The sequence below is a fragment of the Pongo abelii genome, chromosome X (genome assembly GCF_028885655.2).
Source record: "Pongo abelii isolate AG06213 chromosome X, NHGRI_mPonAbe1-v2.0_pri, whole genome shotgun sequence".
Lineage (NCBI taxonomy): Eukaryota > Metazoa > Chordata > Mammalia > Primates > Hominidae > Pongo > Pongo abelii.
Window position 1 is genome coordinate 144,790,266 of NC_072008.2, and position 27,489 is coordinate 144,817,754.

Consider the following 27,489-nt stretch of genomic DNA (forward strand, 5'->3'; position numbering starts at 1 on the left):
TGATACCATCATGTTTAGCTTTTTGAGGAAATGCCAGACTATTTCCCAAAGGAGCTGCAGCGTTTTACATTCCCATCATTACTGCATGAGAGTTCCAATTTATCCACATCCTCATCAATATGTGTTACTGTCTTTTTAAAAGCCATTTTAGTGGATGTGTTTATTGCAACCTCATTGTGGTTGTGATTTGCATTACCCAAATGACTAATGGTGTTGAACATTTTTTCATGTGCTTATTGGCTATTTCGATGTAGTCTTTGGAGAAATGTCTATTCAGATCATTTGATCGCATTGAATCACAAACATTTGATCACAAAAGTTATGTATATATTCTGGATTGATTTGCAAAATTTTTTCCTCCATTCTGTAGGTTTCCTTTTCATTTTCTTTATATGACTTTCAAAGCACAAAAATATTTAATTTTAATGAAGTCAAATTTAGTTATTCTTTCTTTTCTTACTTGTGCTTTTTGTGTCATATCTAAGAAGGTTTGCCTAATCTAGAGTTGTAAATGTTTATGCCTACATTTTCTTATGAGAGTTTTAAAGTTTATATCTTATATTTAGATATTGTTTATATTTTGAATTAATTTTTATGCATGATCTGAGCAAGTTGTCCAACTTTATTCTTTTGTGTCTAGATATCCAGTTATCCCAGAACCTTTGGTTGAAAAAGTCGTCTTTTTCCATTAAATTATCTTGGCACTCTTGATGAAAGTCAATTGACAATAAATGTAAGAGTTTATTTTTGTACTGTTAATTATATTCCATTGACCTATATCTATTCTTTTTTAACTTTTATTTTAAGTTCAGGGGTACATGTGCAGGCTTGTTATATAGGTAAACTTGTGTCAGGGTGGCAGGGGTGTTGCTGAAAAGATTATCTCCTCACCCAGGCATCAAGCCTAATACCCATTAGTTACTTTTTATCATCCTCTATCTTCTCTCCTCCCACCCTCAAACCTCTGGTAGGCTCCAGTGTGTGTTGTTCTTCTCTAGGTATCCATGTGTTCCCATTATTTACCTCCCACTTACAAGTGAGAACATGCAGTATTTGGTTATCTGTTCCTGCATTAGTTTCCTAAGAATAATGGCCTCCAGCTCCATCCATGTTCCTGCAAAGGACATATCTCATTTGTTTTTATGGCTGCATAGTATTCCATGGTGTATATGTACCACATTTTCTTTATTCAGTCTACCATTGATAGGCATTTAGGTTGATTCTATGTCTTTGCTAATGTGAATAGGGCTGCAATGAATATATGCACATATATGTTATATGATAGAATGGTTTATATTCCTTGGGGTATATATCCAGTAACAGGATTGCTAGGTTGAAAGGTAGTTCTGTTTTTAGGTCTTTGAGGAATTGCCACACTTTTTTCTACAATGGTTAAACTAATTTATGCTCCCAGCAACAGTCTACAAATGTTCCTTTAACTCTGCAACCTTGCCAGCACCTAGTAATTTTCTATTTTTTAGCCATTCTGACTGGTATGAGATGGTATTGAGGCAGGAAAATAGGGTCTGGAGGCAGGGAACATAAGGCCAATTCACGCTACAGCTATGACAGGAAATATCCTCTCCATAGACGATATTGTCCAATTCTTTGTTCAAGATGCCAAGAACCTGGGTACCCTCCACTGTTGACAGAATCTCATGTAGTTTACATTTGCATTTCTCTAATGATCAGTGATTTTGAGATTTTTTTCCTTAGGCTTGCTGGCCGCATGTATATCTTCTTTTGAAAAGTGTCTGTACATGATCTTTGCTCACTTTCTAATGGGGTTGTTTTTTCTTGTAAATTTGTTGAAGTTCCTTATAGAAGTTGGATATTAGATTTTTGTCAATTGCATAGTTTGCAAAATTTTTCTCCCATTCTGTGGGGTGTCTGTTTACTCTATTGATAGTTTCCATTGCTGTGCAGAAGTTCTTTAGTTTAATTAGATCCCATTTGTCAATTTTCACTTTTGTTGCAATTGCTTTGGTTGTCTTCATCATGAAATCTTTGCCCTTGCCTATATCCTGAATAGTATTGTCTAGGTTGTCTTTCAGGGTTTTTATAGTTTTAAGTTTTACATTTAAGACTGTAATCCATCTTGAGTTAATTTCTATATATGGTGTAAGGAAGGGGTCCAGTTTCAATCTTCTGCATGTGGCTAGCTAGTTATCACAGCACCATTTATTGAATAGGGAGTAATTTCCCCATTGCTTGTTTTAGTCAGGTTTGGCGAATATCAGATAGTTGTATCTGTGCAGTCTTATTTCTGGGTTCTCTATTCTGTTCCCTTGGTCTATGTGTCTGTTCTTGTACCAGTACCATGCTGTTTTGGTTACTGTGGCCCTGTAGTATAGTTTGAAGTTGGGTAGCATGATGTCTCCAGCTTTGTTCTTTTTGCTTAGGATTGCCTTGGCTATTTGGGCTCTTTTTTTGTTGTTCCATATGAATTTTAAAATAGTTTTTTTTTTCTAGTTCTGGGAAGAATATCATTGGTAGTTTGATAGGAATAGGATTGAATCTGTAAATTGCTTTGAGAAGTATGGCCATTTTAGTGATACTGATTCTCCTATCCATGAGCATGGAATATTTTCCCATTTGTTCGTGTCATCTCTGATTTCTTTGAGCAGCGTTTGGTAGTTCTTATTGCAGACGTCTTTCACTTCCCTGGTTAGCTATATTCCTAGATATTTATTATTTGTGTGACAATTATGAATGGGATTGCCTTCCTGTTTTGACTCTCTGCTTGGCTGTTGGTGGTGTATAGGAATGCTAGTGATTTTTATACATTGATTTTGTATGCTGAGACTTTGCTGAAGTTGTTTAGCAGTTTAAGGAGCTAGACCTATATCTATTCTTATAGCAATATCACAATTTCTTGATTACTGCAGTTTTTTTTCACCTTTGTTATTGTTTTAGTTATTCTGGTCTCTTGCATTTCCCATGAATTTCAGGAAAAGCTTTTAAATTTTAATACAAAAAGCAACTGTGACTTTGATAGGAATTGCAGTGAGTCTGTGGATCAATTTGTGGAATGTGATTGTTAGTTTTATGTGGTAACTTGTGTAGTACTCAAATCAAGCATTAATCTCAGTGTCTCCATAAAGGTATTTTCTAGATATAGTTAATGTCTACAGTCAGTTTCCTTTAGGTAAAGGAGATTGCTTTTGATAATGTGGGTGAGGCTTATGCAATGAATTGATAGGCCTTAGGAATAAAAACAAGTTTCCTGGAAAGGAAGAAATTCTCTTTCCACACTCAGCATCAATTTCTGCTTGAGTTTTCAGCTGGCTTGCCTGCCCTACAGATTTGGAACTTGCCAGCACCCACAATCACATAAGCCAACTCCTTGAATAAGTGTTTTCTTTTTTTGTGTGCTTTTGAGACAGGGTCTCGCTCTGTTGCCCAGGCTGGAGTGTAGTGGTGTGATCATAGCTAAATGCAGCCTTGATCTCCCAGGCTCAAGCAATCCTCCCATCTCAGCCTCACGAGTAGCTGGGACTACCAGTGCACACAACCATGTCCTGGCTAATTATTTATTTTTTGTAGAGATGGTTCTCACTATATGGTCGTGGGTTGTCTGGAATTCTTGGGCTCAAGTGATCCTTTTGACTTGCCCTCCCAAAGTGCTGAGATTCCAAGTATGAGGCACCACACCTGGCCTGAAATAAATGTTTTCATAAATATTCTTTCTGTTTTTTCTCCTTCCCTCTCTTCCTCTCTCTCTCTCTCTCTCTCTATCTACCACTCTTTCTCTCCTATTTGCTTTCTCTGGAAAACCCTAACTAATAACAGAGTATAGCCATCTTAACAATACAAAGTCTTCTAATGCAGGATCATGAGATGTTTTTTCGTTCATTACATCTTTTCCATTTCTTTCAACAATGATTTATACTTTCTAGTGTATAAATTTTGCACTTCTTTCACTTAATTTACTTCTGAGTATTTTATTCCTTTTGATGCTATTGTAAATGGAATTGCTTTCTTAATTTCATTCCGTATTATTTATTGATAAAGTACATAAATACAGCTGATTTTCATATATTGATTTTTGTATCCTGTAACATTGTTGAACTCATTTATGATTCTAATAGGTTTTTTTTGAAATTACTTATAATTTCCTCAATACAAGGTCATGTCATTTGCAAATAGAGGTAGTTTTACTTGTTTCCTTCCAATCTGAATTTCTTCCATTTCTTTTTCTTACCTTATTTCCCTGGCTAGGAACTTCAGTAAAATTTTGAAAACATATGGAAATGACAGATATCTTGTCTTGTTCCTGATCTTATGGGGATAACTTTTAGTCTTTCATCAATAATTGTAAAGTGAGTTGTAGTTTCTCTTTATCAGATTGAGGAAGTTCCCTTCTGTGTTTAATTTGTGAGTATTTTTCATCGTAAAAGAGTGTTAGCTATCTTCAAATGGTTTTTTCTGAATCTATTGAGATGATTGAGTGTTTTTTTTTCATGATGAAATGAATATGGTACATTTTTTATTTTTATATGTTGAATTAACCTTACATTACTGGATTAAAGCTGCTTGTTCATGGTATATAAAAATTTTTTATTTGTTTCTGGTTTTAGTTAGCTAGCATATTTTTAGAATCTTTATATCTTTATTCATAAATCACATTGGTCTGTTTTTGCTTCTTGTATTTTGGGGTGCTGTTGGTAGGTGCATATACATTTATAATTATTATGTCCTCTTGATGGATTGAGCCTTTATCATTGTAAAATGTTATTTCTCTCTAGTATGAATTTTTGTACTAAAATCCATTGTTTTCAATAGTAGTATATCTACTCCTCTATCTATTACGTTTCGCACAGTATATCTGTTTTTATTATTTTACTCTCAACATATTTTTGTCTTGGAATCTAGAGTGTGTTCCTTTTGAAAACATGTATCTAAACATATCATGTGGTTTTCTTCATTCTGCCAATCTCCACGTTTGAATTGAAGATTTTAATCCATTTATTTTTATTGCAATACAATATATATAACCTAAAATTTACTATTGAGACCATTTTAAATTGTACAATTGAGTGTCATGAATACATTCACAACCCTCAAAACTATTTATTTTCAGAACTTTTTTGTCTTCCCAAACTGAAACTCTGTCATTTTATGCACAATTTTTAAAATTATGGTGAATTCAATTTATCTATTTTTTCATTTGTTGCCTGAGTTTTGGGTGCCATATCTAATTCATTTATTTTAATGTCACTACTAAGACAGTAGGATTGACATCTGCCATTTTGCTATTTTTTTCTATATGTCTTACATCTTTTTTGTTCCTCTCCTTCATTACTGGGTTTTTCCCCCTGTTAAATAGCTATTTTCTACTGTACTACTTTAATTCCTTTGCCATTTTTATGCTATGTTTTAAAGTTATTTTCTTAGTGCTTGCCCTCAGGATTTCAATTAACATATTAACTTATAACAGTGTATTTTAGATTAAAAACAACTTAAGTAGTATAGAAAAACTTTCCTCCTATATATCTCTGTTCCCTCCATGTTCCTTTTTACTATCACTGTCATACAAATTCAGTCTTTATACATTATAAGTGCATCAACAGAGTTTTATAATTATTGTTTAATGCTATTTTCTTTTAACTCAGTTAAGAGAAGACAATTACAAACAAAAAAATATATACTATCATTTGTATTTGCTTTATGTTGTTACAGGTACTCTTTATTTCTTTATATGGATTTTAACTACCATCTTAATGTTTTTTTTCTTTTTAACCTGAGGACTTTCTTTAGTATTATTTATAGGCAAGATCTGCTAGTGACAAATTATCAGTTTTTGCTGATCTGGGAATGTCTTAATGTCTTCATTTATGAAAGATAATTTTTCTGCATAGAGAATTGTTGGTTGACAGTCTTTTTCTTTAAGCACTTTGAATATGTCATCCAAGTGTGTTCTGTCCTCCATGATTTCTGATGAAAAATTATCTGTCAATGTTATTGTGCATTCCTTTTACACAATGAGTTGCTTCTCCCTTTCAGGTTTTAGGATTCTTTATTTTTGAATTTTGAGAGTTTGATTATGATGTTTCTGTGGGGATTTCTTTGCATCTATCCTACTTGGATCTCATTAATCTTGGTCATACAGATTAAAGTTTTTCTTCGAATTACTGAGATTTTGAAAAGTGTTTCTTCAAATATTCTCTCTGTCTCTTTCACTCTCTCTTCTTCTGGGATTTCTATTATGCATATTGTGTTAGACTGAGTAATGGCCCCCAGTGATATCCAGGACCTAATCCTTAGAACCTTGAGAATATCACTTTAAATGCCAAAAGATATTTTTCACTGTGATAAAATTAAATATTTTGAGATGATGGGATTATCCTAGATTAGTCACATGGCCTTAAATGCAATTGCAAATGTCTTTACATGAGAGAGACAGGGGGATATTTGACACAGCAGGCATAAGGTAATATGAATGTGAAAGTACAGAGAGACATGAAGACACTATATTGTTGACATTGAAGATGGAAGGAAAGGGCCATACATGTAGGAATGAAATTCTAGGAGCTGAAAAATACAGGGAAACAGATTATCTCTTGTGTCTCTGAAGGGAGTGTGGCCCTGACAACACCTTTGTTTTGGCCCAGTAAAACTGATTTCAGTCTTCTGGCCTCAGAACTATAAAAGAATAAGCATTTTTAAAGTCACAAAGTGTGTGATAATGTTTTTTACAGCAGCCAAAGGAAGCCCATATATGTATGTTGGTATGGTTGAGAGTATATCAAAGTTCTCTGAAATTCTATTAATTTTTCTTCATTTTTTTCTTTCTGTTTCTGAGACTAGATAATCTCAATGACCTCATCAAGTTAGCTGATTCTTTATCTTCCTTTTTTCTTTCTTCTGTCTGCTGTTGAATCCCTCTGGTACATCTTTTATTTCTGTATTACACTTATCAACTCTAGAATTTGTAGTTCATTTGTTGTAATGTTTATCTCTATCAATATTCTCTACTTGATGAGATACAATTCTCACACTTTCATTTAATTATTTAGAAGTAGTTTCCCTTGGTTCTTTGTACATATTTAAAATAGCTGATATAAAGTATTTTGCTGCTAAGTACAATGTCTGCTCTTGTATTTTCCTTTAGTTTGGTCTTGAGGTCTCTATCTGGAGAGAGGTTATAAATTCTAGCCCTGCTCTGATGGGGTTCCAGAGGATTTGGTTGCAGATGTTTACAGTGTGCCTTTCATTTCTTAATCTTGGAAGACAGCCTAATACCTAGATGTCCAACCCACATGGAAGGTATCTTTTTCACAGGAAACTTGTTTATATTGGCAGACACCCTTATGGCTTTTGTCTGACCTGTGTACGGTTCATTTCTACCAGGATAGCCATTCTCTAAAAGAGCCTCAGTGAGAGGAAAGTAGAGTTTGCTTTTGTCAATCAGGTGAGAAACATAGGAGGCAGCACAATACAACACATGAAATAACAGAAGCATTTTTAAACTCTCAGATCCATAGGAGAAGAGGGGTACCCATGAGGGAACACAGAAAGCCTGAAGGCAACGAAGTGCTCAACTAGTAGGTGAGGGGTGACAGACTTGGGGGACATGTGGGACTATGCCTTTATTAAGGCTCGTGGGTGTTATCCCTTAGGCTCTCCCACAGGGACTGTGGGTTGGCTAGTTTAAAGAAAACATGTATGAAGCAGGAAAATTATTCACATGACTCTGGTGTTGATCATTAGATTTTCTTATGTTCAGCAGCTATGGGATGTGTTAGGTTTTGAGTAAGCGAGATGAGGAACAATCAGGCTATATCAAAAACACAGAGAGAGCAAGTTTTAACTAGGCCAAATGGGTCAGAGTATGACTAGGTTTTGAGCAACTTATGTCAGGACTAAAAATGGATGCTGAAATAGCAACTATGCTAAACAAATTTCTGATAGCTCTTCTTTAGGGATAGTTTCTACTGACTGCTTTTTCCTTGGGTATGGGCCAGTTTCCAGTTTCCTTGCATGTCTCAGTTGTTTTGTTGTTGAAACTGAACATTTTAAATAATATAATGTGAAAAATTCCTGAAGTTTGTTGGTGTTTTTCTGTTTGCTTTTGTTGTTGCAGTTTGATTAATGACTTTCTTGAACTAATTATGTAAAGTCTGTATTATTTGATGTGTATGGTCACTAGTCTCTGCTCAGTTAGCTTAGTGGCCAGCTAATGATTGGACATATATTAGATTAGACACATATAAGAAATTAGGGCCTTCTCAAGTCTTCCCTAGGTATGCACACAGCCCTGCCCATACATGCATCCTTCTAAAATTCCCAAGAATATATTGAAACTTTTAAAATCCTCCTATGGACATCTCATTCCTTAGCGTTTCCTTTTAAGTTTTTCTAGTCAACTTTGTGTTTGCCCTAACTGTAGTTGACACCTCAAGCAGCTGCAATGTAGAGCAATTGCTATGGATTGATTTCAACAAAAGCCTGTTCACACTGAATGAGGTTGAATCAGGTGAAACAAAGACAAGTTCTACAGGTTGGGATATTTAGAGAACAGGTCCCTGATGACATTCTGTGGGGATGGAGCTGGCAGACACCCTTAATGGCATTCTTCCACTTTTGATGGCTGCCAGACTGCTGTTTTTATGCCACTATAATTGCAGGGCACTTGGTTTTTGAGAATATTGCAGAGCTGAGTAAAAGAATATGGAAATATGGTAAGTTAAAATGTCACAAATTTCACTGTTCTTGCCAATATCCAGCAAATTTTCTAAAATAAAGACTTCTCAAATTCTTACAAGTTTTTAGTTAATTTCCAGAGTTATGAACAAGTTAATTTAGAATTTTCACCTGTGTTCGTATTGCTTTTATGGAGGAAAGGGTTTTCAGAAGTTCTTACACTGCAATTTTGGTAATTAACCACTGGAAGAAAATATGCAAACTACACCTCTGACAAAGGATTCATAACTGGACTATATAGCAAACTCTGAAAACTCAATGAAAATTTCTTAAAACATCCAATAGAATATAGAGAAAATTCATCAACAATCATTTTGTAAAATAGGATATATGTATCGAAAATAAACACATGAAAAATATAGCTACTTTAAAAAACAGTTTGGCAATATATTACAAAACTGAATATGTGATTATTATATAACTCAGAAATGCTTATTAATTTATCTTAGAGCAATGAAAGCCAATGATCACACAAAATCTTATACATGAATGTTCATAGCAACTTTATTTGTAATAGCCCGAAAGTAGAAAGAACATAAATGTTGTTCAACAGGTGAATAGTTAAACTATGGCACATCTCTACCATGGAATACTACACAGAAATTAAACATATTGCATTACTGATATACACAACAGTTTGGCTGCATCTCAAGGGAATTGTGCTGAGTGACAAAAGCCAATCTCTGTTATATACTGTATGATGACATTTATATAACAATTCTGAAATAATAAAATTATAAGGATGAAGAACAGATTAGTGTTTACTAGCTTTTATGGGTGAAAAAGGATGACAGGGAGATGTTTATAAAGGAATAGCACAAGGGATCTTAGTGGTGACGGAACAGTTCCATATCTTGATCATTGTTGTGGTTACCCAAATATACACATGTGGTAAAATTGCATAGACCTACACACATACACATGCACGCGCACGCACACACACACACACACACATACAAATTAGTGTATGTAAAACTAGAGAAGTCTGAGTAACATCTGTGGATTATACGGATGCCAATTTCTTGGTTTAAATATGATACTGCAGTTATGTAAGTTGATACCACTAGAGGAACTAGATAAAGGGCATATAGCACTTCCCTGTACTCTTTGCATCTTCCTTTGAATCTATAAATATTTCAAAATAAAAGTTTTAAAAGATCGATTGGAATAGACACATGCTTATTCCTATAGTAGTGTTACTATATTCAGTTATTAATATATTCTCATAGCTTTCTTCATATGAAGATAAGGTATAGGGAAGAGTCATATCTAGTATTTGGGAAACTGAAAGAAACCCCAGTGGACCCACTTGAGTGTACATCATGGCAGAAAAAAAAAATTGTTTCAGATGTACTATTTTCTGGTACCATAGATAAAGAATAAGGATAATGCAATGGGAACAGTTGAAATATTGGCTTGTTTACTTGCATTTGTGTGTTTGTTTTTAAATTTTTACCCTGTGTATTAGTTCATTCTCAAGCTTCTATAAAGAAATACCCAAGACTAGGTAATTTATAAAGGAAAGAGTTTTAACTGACTCACAGTTCCGCATGGCTTCGGAGGCCTCAGGAGACTTACAATCATGGTGGAAGGCCCCTCTTCACAGGGCGGCAGGAGAGAGAATGAGTGCCAGCAGGGGAAATGTCAGTTGCTTATAAAACCATTGGATCTGTTAAAAATCACTATCATGAGAATAGCATGAGGGAAACCACCCTCATGATTCAGTCCTCCACCTGGTCCCACCCTTGACACATGGGGATTATTACAATTCAAGGAGAGATTTGGGTGGGGACACAAAGCCAAACCATATCATTCTGACCCTAGTTCCTCCCAAATTTCATGTTCTCACATTTCAAAACACAATCATGCCCTTCCAATAGTCCCCCAAAGTATTAACTCATTCCAACATTAACCCAGAAGTCCAAGTCCAAAGTCTTATCTGAGACAAAGCAAGTCCCTTCCACCTATGAGCCTGTAAAATCTAAAGCAAGTTAGTTATTTCCAAGATACAATGGGGGTACAGGAATTGAGTAAAAACACCCATTCCAAATGGGAGAAGTTGGCCAAAACAAAGGGGCTATAGGCCCATACAAGTCCAAAATCCAATAGGGCAGTCATTAAAGCTTAAAGTTCCAAAATGATCTCCTTAGACTCCATGTCTCACATCTATCCAGGTCACAATGATGCAAGAGGTGGGCTCCCACAGCCTTGGGCAGCTCTTCCCCTGTGGCTTTGCAGGATACAGCCACCCTCACAGCTGTTTTCATGGGCTGGTGTTGAGTGCCTGTGGCTTTTCCAGGTGCATGGTGCAAGCTATTGGTGGATCTACCATTCTGGGGTCTGGAGGACTATGGCCCTCTTCTCAGAGCTCCACTACACAGTGCCCCAGTGAAGACTCTGTGGGGGAGCTCCAACCCCACATTTCCCTTCTGCACTGCCCTAGCAGAGGTTCTCCCTGAGAGCTCTACCCCCGCAGCAGACTTCTGTCTGGACATCCAGGCATTTCCATACACCCTCTGAAATCTAGGCAGAGGTTCCCAAACCTCAATTCTTGACTTCTGTGCACCTGCAAGCCCAACACCATGTGTAAGCTGCCAAAGCTTGGGGATTGCACTCTCTGAAACAATGGCCTGAGCTGTATGTTGGCCCCTTTTAGCCACAGCTGAAGCTGAAGCAGCTGGGATGCAGGGCACCATGTCTCAAGGCTGCAAAGAGCAAGGGGGGTGCCTGAGGCCTGGCCCACTAAACCATTTTTTTCCTTCAAGGCCTCCTGGCCTATAATGGGAGAGGCTGCAGTGAAGGTCTCTGACATGCCCTAGAGACATTCTCCCCATTGTTTTGCTGATTAATATTTGTAGTGATAGGAATATTCTATAGCTTGAAAAGAGTTTCTGTTACATGGTGTACGCATTTGTCAATACACATGAATTGATATACCTAACAGGTTTGTATATGATACAGTATATAATTTTAGCTCCATTTCTCCCCAAAGAAATATAGAAATATTAAACTCTACTTCCTGATATGCATGATAAAGGGTTTAAAGATGAAGTGCATTGATGTCTGTAACTTATTTTGAAATGCAAAAAAATAATTATTTTATAGATAAGAGCATTAATTGATGGATATATTTTCATAATGAAATGTTGGGGGAAATATTTGGAAGTGATTACAATCAACTAACTTGTAACCTTAACTTGGAGATTGTATCAAATTGGTTAGAGGTGTGGACCAAGTCAAATTAAATTGTAACTATAGATTTTTTAAAATTTGTGTTGAGCTAAATTGTAAGGTAAACTGAAAGAAGCTGTGTAAAAGAACCAAGGATCATCATGGTAAAGAGAATGACCATGAGATGTGTGTGTGTCTGTGCATGCACACATGTGTGTGAGAGAAAAAGAGAGAGAGAGGGGGATAGCTGGGCACAGTGACTCACAATTGGTATCCTCGTGACTTGGGAGGTGGAGGTGGGAGGACCACATGAAGCCAGGAGTTCAAGACCCACCTGGGCAACATAGTGAGACCCCCATCTCTACAAAAAATTTAAAAATATTAGCTGGGCATGGTGGCACACGCCTTGTAGTCCCAGCTACTTGGGAGGCTGAAGTGGGAGGATCACTTGAACCAAGAAATTCGAGGCTGCAGTGAGCTGCGATTGTGCCACTGTAATCCATCCTGGGTGACAGAGTGAGACCTCAACCCCAGAGAGAGAGAGAGAATATTTTAAATTATTTTGTAAAACTCAACAATTCCAAAATAAACTTTATTCAAGGAAAAAATAATTAAAATATGCATTTTAGATATTGGGGTGATGTCAGCAAGATGGCAGAATAGGAATTTTCTCCTGTCATTTCCCCACTATCTACAATTTTGACAACCACTCAAGTATGAGAGTACCTTTGTGGGAGTCTGGTAGTCCAGCTCACAGATGGAGCAAAATAATTATGAGAATAGGCACATTGAAAAGAACCAGAAAATAGTTTCACTACTTATGTCAACCCTCTCTCAAGCTAGCAGAACTCAACGCCAAGAGATACGACTTTGACTCATGATTTCTCCACTGGGTGAAAGGGAGAATGTAGTAAATGAGTGCCTGGCTTTCCTGGCCATATGGGACACTGACCAAGAGGCCTACTTCTTTCTATCCCCACTCAGAATACTGAGGGGATCATCATGTCTGAGTGACTGAGAGGCTGTGAGCAGGGAACAGAGGTAGGGACTCACAGTAACCAGAGACTAGAAATTCAACAAAGGGACACATATACTACTAACAACTTCATAGACTCCATCAGGAGGGCCACCCACTAGTGGCTTGGGATGCCTGAACTGTAGACCCCCGAAGCTGACACATGGGTGCTCCCAAAACTTTGCATGTCTCCCTCTCTCCTCTACCTTGGCTTGCTCCCTGCACATGGCCCAAACCCTGACAGTGAGTGTGAACTTGTGAGCATGCAGAGGCAGGCAGCTTCACTCTGTGGGAATGGGAGAAGGCACAAAAACTTGAGTACTTCAGGGCACCACGTTAGAGAAAACAAATGAGAAACTCTCAGAATTTGGTTTGGTTTTATGAAATTAAGATAATCTTAAAATTTCTTAGATTAAGATAATCTTAAAATTTCTTAAAAAGAGGTTGAGTGATACATCTACAGAAAAGATGTGCAAGAGTCTTAGTATCCCCAGTCAGGCTAACTGGTATAACTGTTTCTCTTCTGAAGCCAGTCAGTATAGGCTGAAGGAGGAGACTACTTCTTCAAATGTGAACATGGCAACGAGATTTCAAGGAACACCTGCCAAAAACAACAGAAAAATAATACTACCAAAGAAACTCAGTAATTTTCCAGTTGCCAGCAAAAAAAAAATGGAGAGCTACAAATTTCCTGACAAAATATTAAAAATAATTGTTTTAAATAAACTTGGGTTGCTACATGAGAACACAGAGAAGTCAGTAGAATCAGGAAAACAATGTATGACCAAAATAATAAGTTCAACAAAGAGATAGAAACTGTGAAAAACAAACAAACAAACAAACAGAAATTCTGAAGCTGAAGAATACAATGAAGAAAATAAAAAAATGTAACAGAAAACATCCACAGCATACTCAATCAAATGAAAGAAATAATGAAGTCAAAGCATTAGGAGAAACACTTAATACAGATGACGGGTTGATGGGTGCAGCAAACCACCATGGCACGTGTATACCTATGTAACAAACCTGCACATTCTGCACATGTACCCCAGAACTTCAAGTATAATATAAAAAGAAAGAAAGACAGAAACTATCACAGTGAACATGCAACCTACAGAGTGGGAGAAAATTTTTGCAATCTATCCATCTAACAAAGGTCTAATATCCAGAATCTACAAGGAATTTAAGCAAATATACAAGAAAAAAAAACGCATCAAAAAGTGGGCAAAGGACATGAACAGACACTTCTCAAAAAAAGACATTCATGAGGCCAACAAACATATGAAAAAAAGTTCAACATCGCTGATCATTAAAGAAATGCAAATCAAAACCACAAGGAGATACCATCTCATGCCAGTCACAATGGTGATTATTAAAAAGTCAAAAAATGACAGATGCTGGCAAGGTTGCAGAGAAATAGGAACACTTTTACACTGCTGGTGGGAAAGTAAATTAGTTCAAACATTGTGGAAGACAGTGTGGTGATTTCTACGAGATCTAGAACCAGAAATAACATTTGACCCAGCAATCCCATTACTAGGTATATACCCAAAGGAATATAAATCATTCTATTACAAAGATACATGCACGCATATGTTCATTGCAGCACTGTTCAAAAGAGCAAAGATATGGAATCAACCCAAATGCCCATCAATGATAGAGTGGATAAAGAAAATGTGGCACATATACACCATGGGATACTATGCAGCCACAAAAAGGAATGAGATCATGTCATTTGCAGGGACATACATGGCGCTGGAAGCCATTATTCTTAGCAAGCTATTGCAGGAACAGAAAACCAAACACTGCGTATTCTCACTTATAAGTGAGAGCTGAACATGAGAACACATGGACACAGGGAGGGGAACAACACATACTGGGGCCTGTCAAGGGGGGTGAGGTGTGGGGAGAGATAATAGTAGGAAAAATAGCTAATGCATGCTTGGCTGAATACCTCAGTGATGGGTTGAAGGTGCAGCAAACCACCATGGCACATGTTTACCTATGTAACAAACCTGCATATCCTGCACATGTACCCTGGAACTTAAAATAAAAATAAAAATTAAAAAAAAAAGAAATCAAACCATAGTACTATAGGAAAATCATCAATCACAAAGAAAGACAGCAAGAGAGGAAGAAAGAAACAAAAAAACTTACAAAACAGCTAAAAAACATTTAACAAAATAGCAATAGTATGTCTTTACCTATAAATAGTTAATTTTAATGTAAGTAGATTAAATTCTCTAATCAAAAGACAGTGAGTGGCTGAATGGATGAAAAAGGAAGACCTAAGTTCTTGCTATCTATAAGATAGTCACTTTAGCTGCAAGGACACATATAAACTGAAAGTGAAGAGATTAAAAAGATATTGCATGTAAATAGAAACCAGAAAGAAGCAGAGACACCTATACTATATCAGACAAAATAGACTTAAAGTCACAAACTGTAACAAGAGACAAAGAATGCCATTATATAAAAATAAATGAGTCAATTCATCAACAAGATGCAATTTTGAATATATACACACCCAACATTGGATCACCTAAATATATAAAGCAAATATTAATAGATATGAACAGGAAATATAGACTGTAATAGTACAGTAGTAGAGGACTTTAATACCCAGCTTTCAACAATGGACAGATCACCCAGACAGAAAATCAATAGGGAATTGACTTGAACTACACTTTAGACCAAACGGACCTAACAGATACAAAACATTCCCTCCAAAAGCAACAGAATGTACATTCTTCCCAAGTAATTGCACAGGTACATTTTGAAGATACGTCAACTGTTAGGCCACAAAACAAGTGTTAACAAAATTAAGAAGATTGAAATCATACCAAATATCTTTTCTGACCACAATGCTAAGAAACTGGAAATCAATAAAGGGAGGAAAACTGTAAAATTCACAAATATGTGGAAATTAAACAATACACTCCTAAATATCCAAAGAATCAAAGAGCAAATCAAAAGAAAAATTTAAAAAACTTGAGACAGACAAAAGTGGAAAAACAACATACCAAAATATATGGGATGCAGCAAAAGGCGTTTCTAAGAAGGAAGTTTATAGTGATAAATGCCTACATTAAGAAAAAAAAAATCAAATAAACGACCTAACTTTACACCTCAAGGAACTATAAAAGAACAATAAACTAATCCCAAAGTCAGAAGAAGGAATGAAGTAAATATCAGAACAGAAAAAAGTGAAATAGAAACTAGAAAAATAAAAAAGAGCAATAAAACTGAGTTGTTTTTTGAAAAGATTAAAAAACAGACAAGCCTTTAGCTAGAGTAACTAAGAATGAAAGAGAAAAGACACAAACAAATAAAATCAGAAATGAAAGAGAAGACATTACAACTGATACCATAGAAATATAAATGATCATTAGAGACTATTATGAACAATTATACACAAGTTGGGTAATCTAGAAGAAACAGATAAATTTCTAGAAACATACCACAACCTAGCAAGACTGAATCATGAATAGAGAATCTGTAGAGACCAATAATGAAAGAGAATATTGAATCAGCAATTTTTTAAAAAAGAACTTCCCAACAAAGTAAAGCCCAGAACCAGATGGCTTCAGTGGTGAATTCTACCCAACATTTAAAGAAAATCTAATACCAATCCTTCTCAAATCTTCCAAAAAAAAAAAAAAGAAGAGTGAGGAACACTTCTAAACTCATTTTATGAAACCAGCATTATTCTCCTACCAAAGCCAGGCAAGGACACTACAAGAAAAAAAAAAGAATACAGTCCCAAATCCCTGTTGAACATAGATGCAAAAATCCACAACAAAATACTAGCTAAAAGAACTTAACATCACATTAAAAAGATCGTTCACCATAATCAAGTGAGAGTTATCCCTGGGATACAAGGATGGCTCAACATACTCAAATCAATAAATATGAACAATAAGACAATGAAGGATAATAATCATATGATCATTTCAACAGATACAGAAAAGGCATTTGAAAAAAAATCAACACCCTTTCATGATGAAAACTTTCAAAACATTAGGTAGAGAAGGAATATCCCTAAATATAACAAAGGCCATATATATGACAAACTCACATCTAACATCATAGTCAGTAGTGAAATGCTGAAAGCTTTTCTTCTGAAATCAGGATGAAGAAGAGAATGCTCACTCTTGCCACTTCTATTCCACATGGTACCTGAAGTTCTGCTTAGAGCAATAAGTCAAGAAAAAGAAATAAAATGCATGCAAATCAGGACGGAAGAAGTAAAATGGTCTGTTTCAAATCACATGGTCTTCAATACAGAAACCCAGTGACTCCAACAGAAAAATGTTAGAAGTGATAAATAAATTCAGTAAAGTTGTAAAGATTTTTGGGGACTTATGTGGTTCCATATGAATTTTAGAATTTTTTTTTATTTCTGTAAAAAATTCTATTAAGATTTTGATAGGGCTTGCATTGACTCTGTAGATCACTTTGGTTAGTATTAACATTTCTGTAATATTAATTCTTCCAATCTATGAACAAAGGGATCTGTTCCATTTGTCTTCTTCAATTACTTTCATCAATATTTTATAGTTTATAATATAAAGATCTTTCACCTCCTTTGATAAATTTATTTCTAAGTATTTTTTTGCAATTGCAAATGGGATTGTGTTCTTTTGTTTTTTGGATAGTTCATTGTTTGTGTGAAGAAACAACTGATTTTTATGTTGATTTTTTATCAACATTGGTGAATTCTACCCAAGTGAAATTGGTGAAATCCCACTTGATTATGGTGAATGATCCTTTAAATGTGATGTTAAGTTCTTTTAGCTAGTATTTTGTTGTGGATTTTTGCATCTATGTTCAACAGGGATTTGGGCCTGTAATTTTTTTTTCTTGTAGTGTCCTTGTCTGGAATGGTATGAGAATAATGCTGGCTTCATAAAATGAGTTTGGAAGTGCTCCTTCCTCTTCATTTTTTTGGAAGATTTTGAGAAGGATTCGTATTAGTTTTTCCTCAAATGTTGGGTGGAATTCACCAATGTTGATACAAAATCAACATAAAAATCAGTTGCTTCTGTACACTAACAATGAACTATCCAAAAAATAAATTAGTGGCTGGGTGCAGTGGCTCACGCCTGTAATCCCAGCACTTTGGGAGGCCGAGGAAGGTGGATCACCTGAGGTCAGGAGTTTGAGACCAGCCTGGCCAACATGGTGAAACCCCGTCTCTACCTACTAAAAATACAAAAATTAGCTGGGCATGGTGGTAGGCGCCTGTAATCCCAGCTACTCGGGAGGCTGAGGCAAGAGAATCCCTTTAACTCGGGAGGCAGAGGTTGTGGTGAGCCAAGATCACACCACTGCACTCCAGCCTGGGTGACAGAGCAAGACTCCATCTCAAAAACAAACAAACAAAATAAAATAAATTAGAAAAACAATCCCATTTGCAATTGCATCAGAAAGGAAAATGTACTTAGGAATAAGTTTAACCAAGGAGGTGAAAAATCTGTACATTAAAAACTATAAAATACTGATGAAAGGAATTTGAAGAAGAGAAATAAATGCAACAGTATCCTGTGTTCATAGTTTGGAAGAATTAATTTTGCAAAAATGTTGATACTAACCAAAGTGATCTACACAGTCAATGCAAGCACTATCAAAATCTTAATATAATTTTTTACAGAAATAGAAAAAAAATTCTTAAATCGTTATGGAACCACCTAAGTCCCCAAAGATCTAAAACAATCTTGAGAAAGTTTAGAACATTTCCTGATTTGAAATTATATTATAAAGCTAGAGTAATGAAAACAGTATGGTATTGGCATAGAAGCGGACACATAGACCAATGGAACAGAATAGAAAGCCAAGAAACAAACCCACACATATATGATCAACTAATCTTCAACAAAGGCACTAAAAACATCATGGGGAAATATATTCCATTCCATAAATTGTATTTTAAACATTGAATGTCCAAATACAAAATAATGAAATTGGACCCTTATCCTATACCATACACAAAAATCAACTCAAAATCGATTAAAAACTTAAACATAAGACCTAAAATTGTAAAATTACTAGAATAAGAAATAAGGTCTATGGCATTGGTCTTGGCAATAACTTTTTTTGGCTGTAACACCAAAAGCACATGCAACAAAGTAAAAATAAACGAGTCAGACTACATTAAATTAAAAAGTTTCAAAGCCAGGCATGGTGGCCCATGCCTCTAATCCTAACACTTTGGCAGGTCCCAAGGTGGGCAAGATGGCCTGAGCCCAGGAGTTTGAGACCAGCCTGGGCAACATGGTGAAACTCCATCTCTACTAAAAATACAACAACTGAGGTGGGAGGATCACCTAATCCTGGGGAGGTCAAGGCTGTGGTGAGCCATGATCACGCCACTGCACTCCAGCCTGGGTGACAGAGTGAGACACTGTTTCAAAAAATAAATAAAATAAAAAAATTATCTGCCCAGCAAAGGAAACAATCGACAAAATGAAAAGGCAACCTGCGGAATAGGAGAAAATATTTGCAAACCATATTTCTCATAAGGGGTTAACATCCAAAATATATAAGGAACTCATACAACTCAATAGCAAAAATACAAATAACTGTATTTTGAAAAATGGACCAAGGAGCTGAATAGACATCTCTCCAAGGAAGACATACAAATGGCCAACATATATCTGAAAAGGTACTTAACATCATTAATCATAAGGGAAATGCAGATCAAAACCACAATGTAATATCACACGTTATTAATGGGAATAATATTATCTAAAACTTAAAAGATAATAAGTGTTGGCAAGGAGGTATTCTTGTACACTGTTTATGGGAATGTAAATTAGTATAGCCATTATGTAAAACAGTATGGAGATCCTCATAAAAGTAAAAATAGAACTACTGTATGATCCAGCATTCCCACTTCTGGTTATATTCTGGTTATATATCCAAAGGAAATTAAATCAGTATGCCAAACAGACATCTGCACTCCCACTGCACCATTATTCACAGTAGATAAGTTATGGAACAACCTAAGTGCCCATGGACAGAAGTATGAAGAAAGAAAATTATATATATATATATATCTTAGCCATATAAAGAGGGAACTCCTTCCATTTACAGAAACATGGATGAAACTTCAGAGCATTTTGAAATAAGCAAACTAAGTGAAATAAGCCAGATGCAAAAAGAAAAAATACTACATGACATCCTTTATATAAAAAGAATCTTAAAAAGTTCAACTAATGGAAACAGAGAGTTGAATGGTGGTTACCAGGGTCTAAGGGTTGAGGTAACATGGAACTGTAAAAAAAAATATTTTAATTTTTCACCTTTATATACCATTTTGGTTGTTCATAGTAATTATGTTACCTTAAAAAAATAAAATGTGCACTTTAGATGGAAGATGTTGTTAGAACAAAATTTTGCTGATTTTTTTCTTATATGATTGTACTGGTCAAACTACCCCTATAACTTGAGGAATTCCTTTTTGAGCAGGCAAAATACAGATTGTTCAATAGAAGTAAAGGAGGAATTAGTAGGGCAATCTTCTATACCCTAATAGGCAAGGTTGTGAATCATACTTTGCTCATAGTCCATTTTCTTTCATTTTGTCTACTGATGAGAATAAATTACTCATTAGGTTTCTACAAAACATGTAGAGCAGCTCCATTTCAGAGATGCTCAAATAATACAGACCTAAGTGGCTCATAATGTTTTTCTGGTAATGAGGTATGATGGAATGAGGCACTGTAGAAAGATTGCTCCTTTCCCAGACATCACTTGCATACCAGGGGCTCTGCCTGTCATTGTCCAGCTACACTAGGTTAATTAATATTTTTGAGATACCCAGTGCTATTTCATGTGCCTTTCATGTGAAGCTCTATGCCTTCACTTATACTATTCTGTTCTGCTTTGTTTTATTTGACATGGAGTGTCTACACTTCCCTTCTGGCTGTTGAATTCCTACTCATCTTTTAAGACTCCACTGAAAAATTAACTCTTCTTTGAAAATGTTTAAATTTCCCTAATCAAAAATTTTTCCTCCATTGTATTTTTTACATTACAGCATTTATTGTAATCTAAGTGTGATGCTTGCACGTCTATCTACCACTCTACACTGAGAGTTTGTAGAAAGATCATGCAAATTCCGCTTTTAGTACAGTTAGCCTTGCAGGTGACTCCAAGGAACTTTGAAGCTCTCTTTACTAGAACTTCCCTAAGAATAGCAACATGACTTCTTTATTTAGTGTCCTGCTACACACACACACACACACACACACACACACACACATGCACACAGAAACAATAGGGTAGTGTTTGTTTTGTGTACATCTGGCACTAAATATGTTGGTAAATATATTGGTGGTGTATTTTGAAACATTCTTAAGACCCATGAAGGTCAAACATTGTTCAAGCTGTTTTATTCAGCTGTTTTACATTAAGAAGAAAAGTATAGTATACCCAGACTTGGAGAACTAATTCATTTTGGTTTTGAAATTTTTGAAGAAGAAAATAACACTTGGACTGTAATCATCCCGTTTGTCCCAGGGTATTAGTGACAGAGAGGTTTCCATATGTGAAGAACATAAAACTGAATAGTTACTTGCAATTGGAGTTCCACTTTATTAATCCCAGCAAGGAAAGAAAAATTCTCTGTTACTAAACCCCAGAATATCTTTTTCTACAAAATTGACGCAGTTTCAATCCATTTATCTTTGTGTGAATGCTTTATCCAGGTCTCAGTAATGTGCTGTGCAGCACTGACAGTATTTAAGGTAATAAATATCTACTGTGCCAACAAGCTGAGTGATTGACTCAAAGGAGCTGAGTTTTTACTCAATCATTATCCCATACATTTCTCTTACTCTAATTGCTAACTTTACACAGCATTAAAAACAAATTATTAAGAGCGTACACATTATTACAGTACAAAATATGCAGATATGCTAACATATTGTAGGGCAAACCTGGGCAATACTATTTAGTGTGTGTATCACAGCTGAAAGGATAGCTTCTGAAGCCAGAGAGCCACATGGATTTTGAACTTGACTGCTCCATTCTCCCAACTGAATAGACATACGATCATCCTCCCAGAGGAAGACAGCAGCTCTGAGTTCTTTTGGAGGCACATCTATGTGTGTGCCTGTGTGTGTGTGCATGTGTGTGTGAGAGAGAAGTGTTTGTACAAAAGAGAAATAGAGAGGCAGTGTTTGCAACAAAAGCTAATAAAAAGTGAGAAACTGAATTGACATTTGGTTAATTAGTTTACAATTCTAAAACTGAAAATCATCCACATTGTGTGTTCTAGAAAGACTTCCTGCATTGTAACAGAATTGCAACTGTTACAAACTTCTTCCAGTATGCCCACATAGAAATTGGAAAATCCCCAAAATGATGCCATGTATTATACTTGTCTGCATTCTTTATTATGGTAAATGTGATGAGAAATACAAGATACCTGTACTCATGTGATATTAGCAAAAGGGTTCATTGATTTGTCATAGATTATTGTTCTCTGTGCAACAAATTTAAACTAACCTCTAAAGAGTAACAGTGTTTAAAGATTAAAAAGGCCCAGAAAATGTGATGGTTCATGAAAGAGTAACTTCCAAAATTCCTCTAAGCTGGGATTTTTTTTCATTCTCTCTCTCTCTGTTTCTTGGAGATAAAGAGCAGTCCAGAATGAGAGACATGTTCTTTTCAGTATACTATTACTTGTAGCATTCTCAATCGTATGAAACCATGAGACCACATCTTTGTGGACAGAGCAATAAAAGTTATGAAAAGTTGTCTTTGTAAATATGGTTAAGAATTTGAAGGGTACTAGTGGCCTGACCTAGCTATACTTTGCTAATTGTTTTATAATTGGAAATGGTCATCTATTATACCACTGCCATATCCCTGTACAGATTTTTGTACTGACAATTAGAGTCCTGCTGTAATCAATTTCTAAAGTGCAAAAATGGCTTTGAATAGAGGTTGAAAGGATTTTCAGAAACAATAGAAAAAAAGCGTAGATTGTCTTGAAGAGATTGTTGTTTAAAGACTCTGCCAGTGAAGGCACATTTCAGTTTTACCCATGAATGACATCTCATCTAAATGAGGCTTCTAAGACACATTCGTATGAAATTTGTTGAAAATGGTTGTCAGTTCTGATCCCACCACCCCTTATCCACAGCATAGTTATGGTCAGCTGATGTAGATGAAGAGATATTCACTTTCCCTCATATGTTCATTTGGACAATGGATGCTTGGAAAAGTTAAATCCATGTAGCTAAGGTCTTTGAAAAACTCTTCGGTGAGCTTGACTGGCTTAAAACTGGAACAAATGTACTGGTTAGGGAGGGGAGGAGTGCCACAGATCACTTCCCTCTCAGTCCTTTAAGGATTCCATGGCAATGAGCATGTGCTCTCTTTGGATACAAACACAACTCCTGGGAGGGGGAATTGGAGCCTGTTTTGCTTTTAAAAAGTTGCAAGAAGCCTGAAGAAAGTGTTGTTTTCTTTTCCATATTCAATCTCAGGCTAAATACAGTGTAATGATTGAATATACGTTCACAGATGGGGTGGAAAACTGACATTAAGTGCTATGCCATAGAACACTGACATGAAGTGCTGTGGCATAGAACAGTAGGTATCATATTCAGGAGATTCCCAGGCCAAGCTTAAAACAAAAGAAGCATATAAAACATCACAGGTGATTCAGGTACACATAAAAAGCTTGAGGACTACCACTCTACTGCAATGTTAACAGACGCTCCATGAAAATGTGGCTTTGTGGCCCAATAAGTTTGTCTCAGCATTTGTAGAAGTTAAACAGATTTCTCTAACACAAGACTTTTCAGAAATTAATCTGCTAATGCACACTAATCCTGAAGAAAGGAATAGTGTATGCCAGTGTGATACGGTTTGGCTCTGTGTCCCCACCTAAATCTCATTTAGAATTGTAATCCCAATGTGTTGAGGGAGGGACCTGGTGGGAGGTGATTGGATCCTCGGGGGGGTTTCCCCATGCTGTCTCATATAGTGAGGAAGTTCTCACTAAATCTGATTGATAAGTGGCGCTTTCCCATTCTCTCTCCTGCTGCCATATGAAAAAGGTCCTTGCTTCCCCTTCATCTTCTGCCATGATTGTAAGTTTCCTGAGGCCTCCCCAGCCATGCAGAACTGCGAGTCAATTAAACCTCTTTCCTTTATAAATTACCCAGTCTCAGGTAGTATCTTTATAGCAGCGTGAGAATGAACTAATACCAGTGGTTCTCAAAATCCCAAGGATCAACAGCCTCAGCATCACCTGGAAACTTGTTAGAAATGCCAAGTTTTGGGCCCACACAAGACTCACTCAGTCAGAAACTCTGAAGGTGAAGTCCAGTGACCTGAGTCTTACAAGCCTTCCAGGTGATTCTGATGTGAGCTAATACCTGAGACCCAATAGTATTTGAAGTGTTTCCCACAACTATTTGACTAAAGAGTCTTTTTTTTCTTTCATCAGTTATGTGGCAGGACTAATATTTTCTGCCAGGAGGAATGCTACTAAAGGGTGTGCATGAGGGGATGGGGTGGGAAAGGGTGTGTGTGTATGTGTGTGTGTAATGAAGATGTGTGAAAGTATTGATATCATCACTCGTAGGAAGGTTTGAGGACTATTTACTTATTAATTTATTTTAACACCACTGTCTGTTTAAAACAATAAAGAATGCTGGGGGTAAAGGATTCTTCCTGGGCATTTTGACTCCATCCTACTAATGCAGGCATCCCTGAGACCCACATAGTGCTAATTTGCTTATTACCAGCAGACCTACACTATTTCTGAACAACAGAAAAAGCAAGACCAGCAACTGAAGTAGTCAGTGACCAAACTTTAAAGTTCTTAGAGAAAGAGGGAGACAATGCACTACTTTTCCCTACTGATTGAAAATTAGTAAGAGTTAATAGGGAGAGGTGGTTGAGTGAGAGTCTCCTGATTTTTAAAACATGGTACAAAGGATCCTGCATCCAAGATAGGCAGGTGGGCTTAGCTCATGTAGGTGTGTTTAGAGCTCAGGCAGGATGAGGAGGACTTATCTCATGAAATCACAAGGTGACTAGACTGGGCTGGGGTGGGCAGGGATAGGAGCTCATGCTGAATCTGGTCCAAACAGCTTAGAAATGAGGAGTCTCCCCTCCTTGCAAAAGCAGGCTGTTTGGGGCCCCAGTAATTTTATTTGCAGATGCTCTGAAAAGCACTAGTCAATTACGTTTTATGTATTTCACAATTCTTCCCTCCATATACAGATGATCTTCACTTACGATGGGGTCACATACCAATAAACCCATCTTAAGTTGAAAATGCATTTAATACACCTAACCTAGCAAACATCATAGCTTAGCCTAGCCTACTTTAAATGTGCTTAGAACGCTTATATTATCTTACAGTTGGACAAAATCATGTACTACAAAGCATATTTTGTAATAAAGTGTTGACTATCTCATGTCATTTATTTAATACTGTACTGGAAATAAAAAGCAAAATGGTTGTATGGGTGCTTAAAGTATGAGTTCTACTAAATGCCTATTGCTTCTGTACCACTGTAAAGCCCCCCCAAAAAATGTAAGTAAGTTGAACTATTGTAAGTCAGAGACCATCTGTATTGACTGCTCTCAAAGTGTTCACTGCCAGACAATGCAGCTTTGGGGAGCTAGAGAAAAGTCATCAACATTAAAAAAATTTTACATTTTCCTTCAGTTCTCAAAGGTAGAAAGGACACTAGATATTTAGTCCTGTGTATTCCCTCTAGAGAGGAGAGAAATAAGCAACAGAGAGGGGAAATGACACTGTGAGTGGCAGAGAAAATACTAGCACAAAGGTCTCATTTGTATGATTTGACTACTGAATGGGAATGTGAATTCCTTTGTACCAATCTGAAGTCCAAGTACAGTAACTAGTAAAATAAACACACTTTAAAGTGTTCATGTTAATATGAATCTATCTCTAGACTGTAGATTATCTGAGGACAGTGACCTTATCTACATTATACAATGTTTACTTCCAGTTGCTACTTCAGTTACTGGCACATAATGGACGCTCAATAAATACATGTTGGAAGATTATTCATTGAATGAATATAAAGAGTTTATTCGGTGCGTATTTGGGTATACAACAACAAATATTAAACAACTTTTTTTAAACTTTTTGTGCACAGGACAGAAAACTGCCTGTACATGCTATGTCCACTTTTGGAACACAGATTTTTAACAATTATGAATGCACAAAATCTTACATATCATGCAACTCTATGCCAAGAACCCAACTTTCTTCCATGCAACAGATATGAAGATCTAAATGGAAACCTAGCTAAGTCTTAAACACTTTTCCAGTAGCAAGTATAATATATGTTGTTGAGGGAAAACCAGTCTTAACAATTCCTTGTACACAATATTCATGTGCCAAATACAATGACAGGAGGACTCATACAGATAAGACATTTCTTATTTTAACAACACAAAAGACAACATCACAGTTCCACAGTTCCTGTCTTTACACAAGAAGCCACAACAATAGTTTAACATGATACACAAATGGAATTAAGAGAAATCTACACTTGAGGATAATTTTTTGAAGTTATCTTTACTGACTGGGGTTGACAATACAACTCAATTTCTACGCACAAAGTACGGCACAATAACTTGACCAGAATACTACAAATCTAAAAACAGAAAAACAATTGGTAAAACCACAAGAACACTGTTACCTTGAGCCTGAGAAGCCAATTCAGATTCAACCCTGAATTTGGTTGATTTGGATTAAGTGACGCAAAAAGTCAATAGAACCATTGAATTTCAGAAATCATAAAGTTGCACTATGCCAAAGAAAAGAGTACATGTGAATCAAGCGTAGATAGAAAACATCAAGCCAAGAAAACAACACAATTCACATAATTTTGTTTGCCCCGACAAAACATTTAAGCAGTTAATTTTGTTATGTTTTGTTTTGTTTGTTTTTGAAGAAGAATTGTGGTCTTTTACATTTTCTTGGTGGGAGAGCAAATTTTGATCAGCATTAGTGCTGTGAAATATTTTTGGATTATCATCCCCAAAGTATAGGTGAGATCATGAGAAAATTTGGCAGTCCTTCTCCCAGATTTAGTTCACTAAAATGCTTGGCATTCTTTTGCACAAGCTCAATCTAAATAATGGGGCTTTAGTATGGATGATAAGAAGGTCTAATGGCAGATAGAATAGTGAACTCTGCCTGTTTGTTTGGTAAATGTCACTGACAAATTTGAACTTTTGGGTGAAGGACTGCTAGAAGAATTCAACAGCACCTGGAGGTAAGGTTCTGTTACAGAGCCCTTCTTTTGCCCTCACTGGCTACGTTGATTCATTGTGGCTCATGGATTTGCCTCCATTCAGCACGCCAGAGACACTTCTGCTCTTGGTTGGGGTCCCGCTTCCAGATCGGGAGAACTCCGTGAGATCGTGCAGTGATGGCTCCTTGTACATGGCCACTGAAAAGCACACAAAGATGGTGTAAAAGGCCTTCAAATGGGTATACCAATTGGGAAAATTTCTAAGAATAGTTTGTAGGTGTTCTATTCTACACACCTAAATGATAAGTATGTGAGGTAATGCATATATTAATT

The 27,489-nt window shown here is 36.2% G+C and overlaps 1 protein-coding gene and 1 long non-coding RNA gene across 5 annotated transcripts in view; one reads left to right on the forward strand and one right to left on the reverse strand.

Moving 5' to 3' along the window:
- The window catches only part of LOC129053081 (uncharacterized), a 139,224-nt gene that overhangs the window by 35,159 nt on the left and 76,576 nt on the right, over positions 1–27,489 (forward strand). The window lies entirely within an intron of this gene.
- The window catches only part of FGF13 (fibroblast growth factor 13), a 592,158-nt gene continuing 590,626 nt past the window's right edge, over positions 25,958–27,489 (reverse strand). For all 4 annotated transcript variants that reach the window (XM_009235319.3, XM_054544113.1, XM_054544114.2 and 1 more), the window contains one exon: positions 25,958–27,354. In XM_009235319.3, coding sequence (XP_009233594.2) covers positions 27,218–27,354 — 137 coding nt within the window. In that variant the 3' untranslated portion in view covers positions 25,958–27,217. The remainder of the gene's footprint in view (positions 27,355–27,489) is intronic.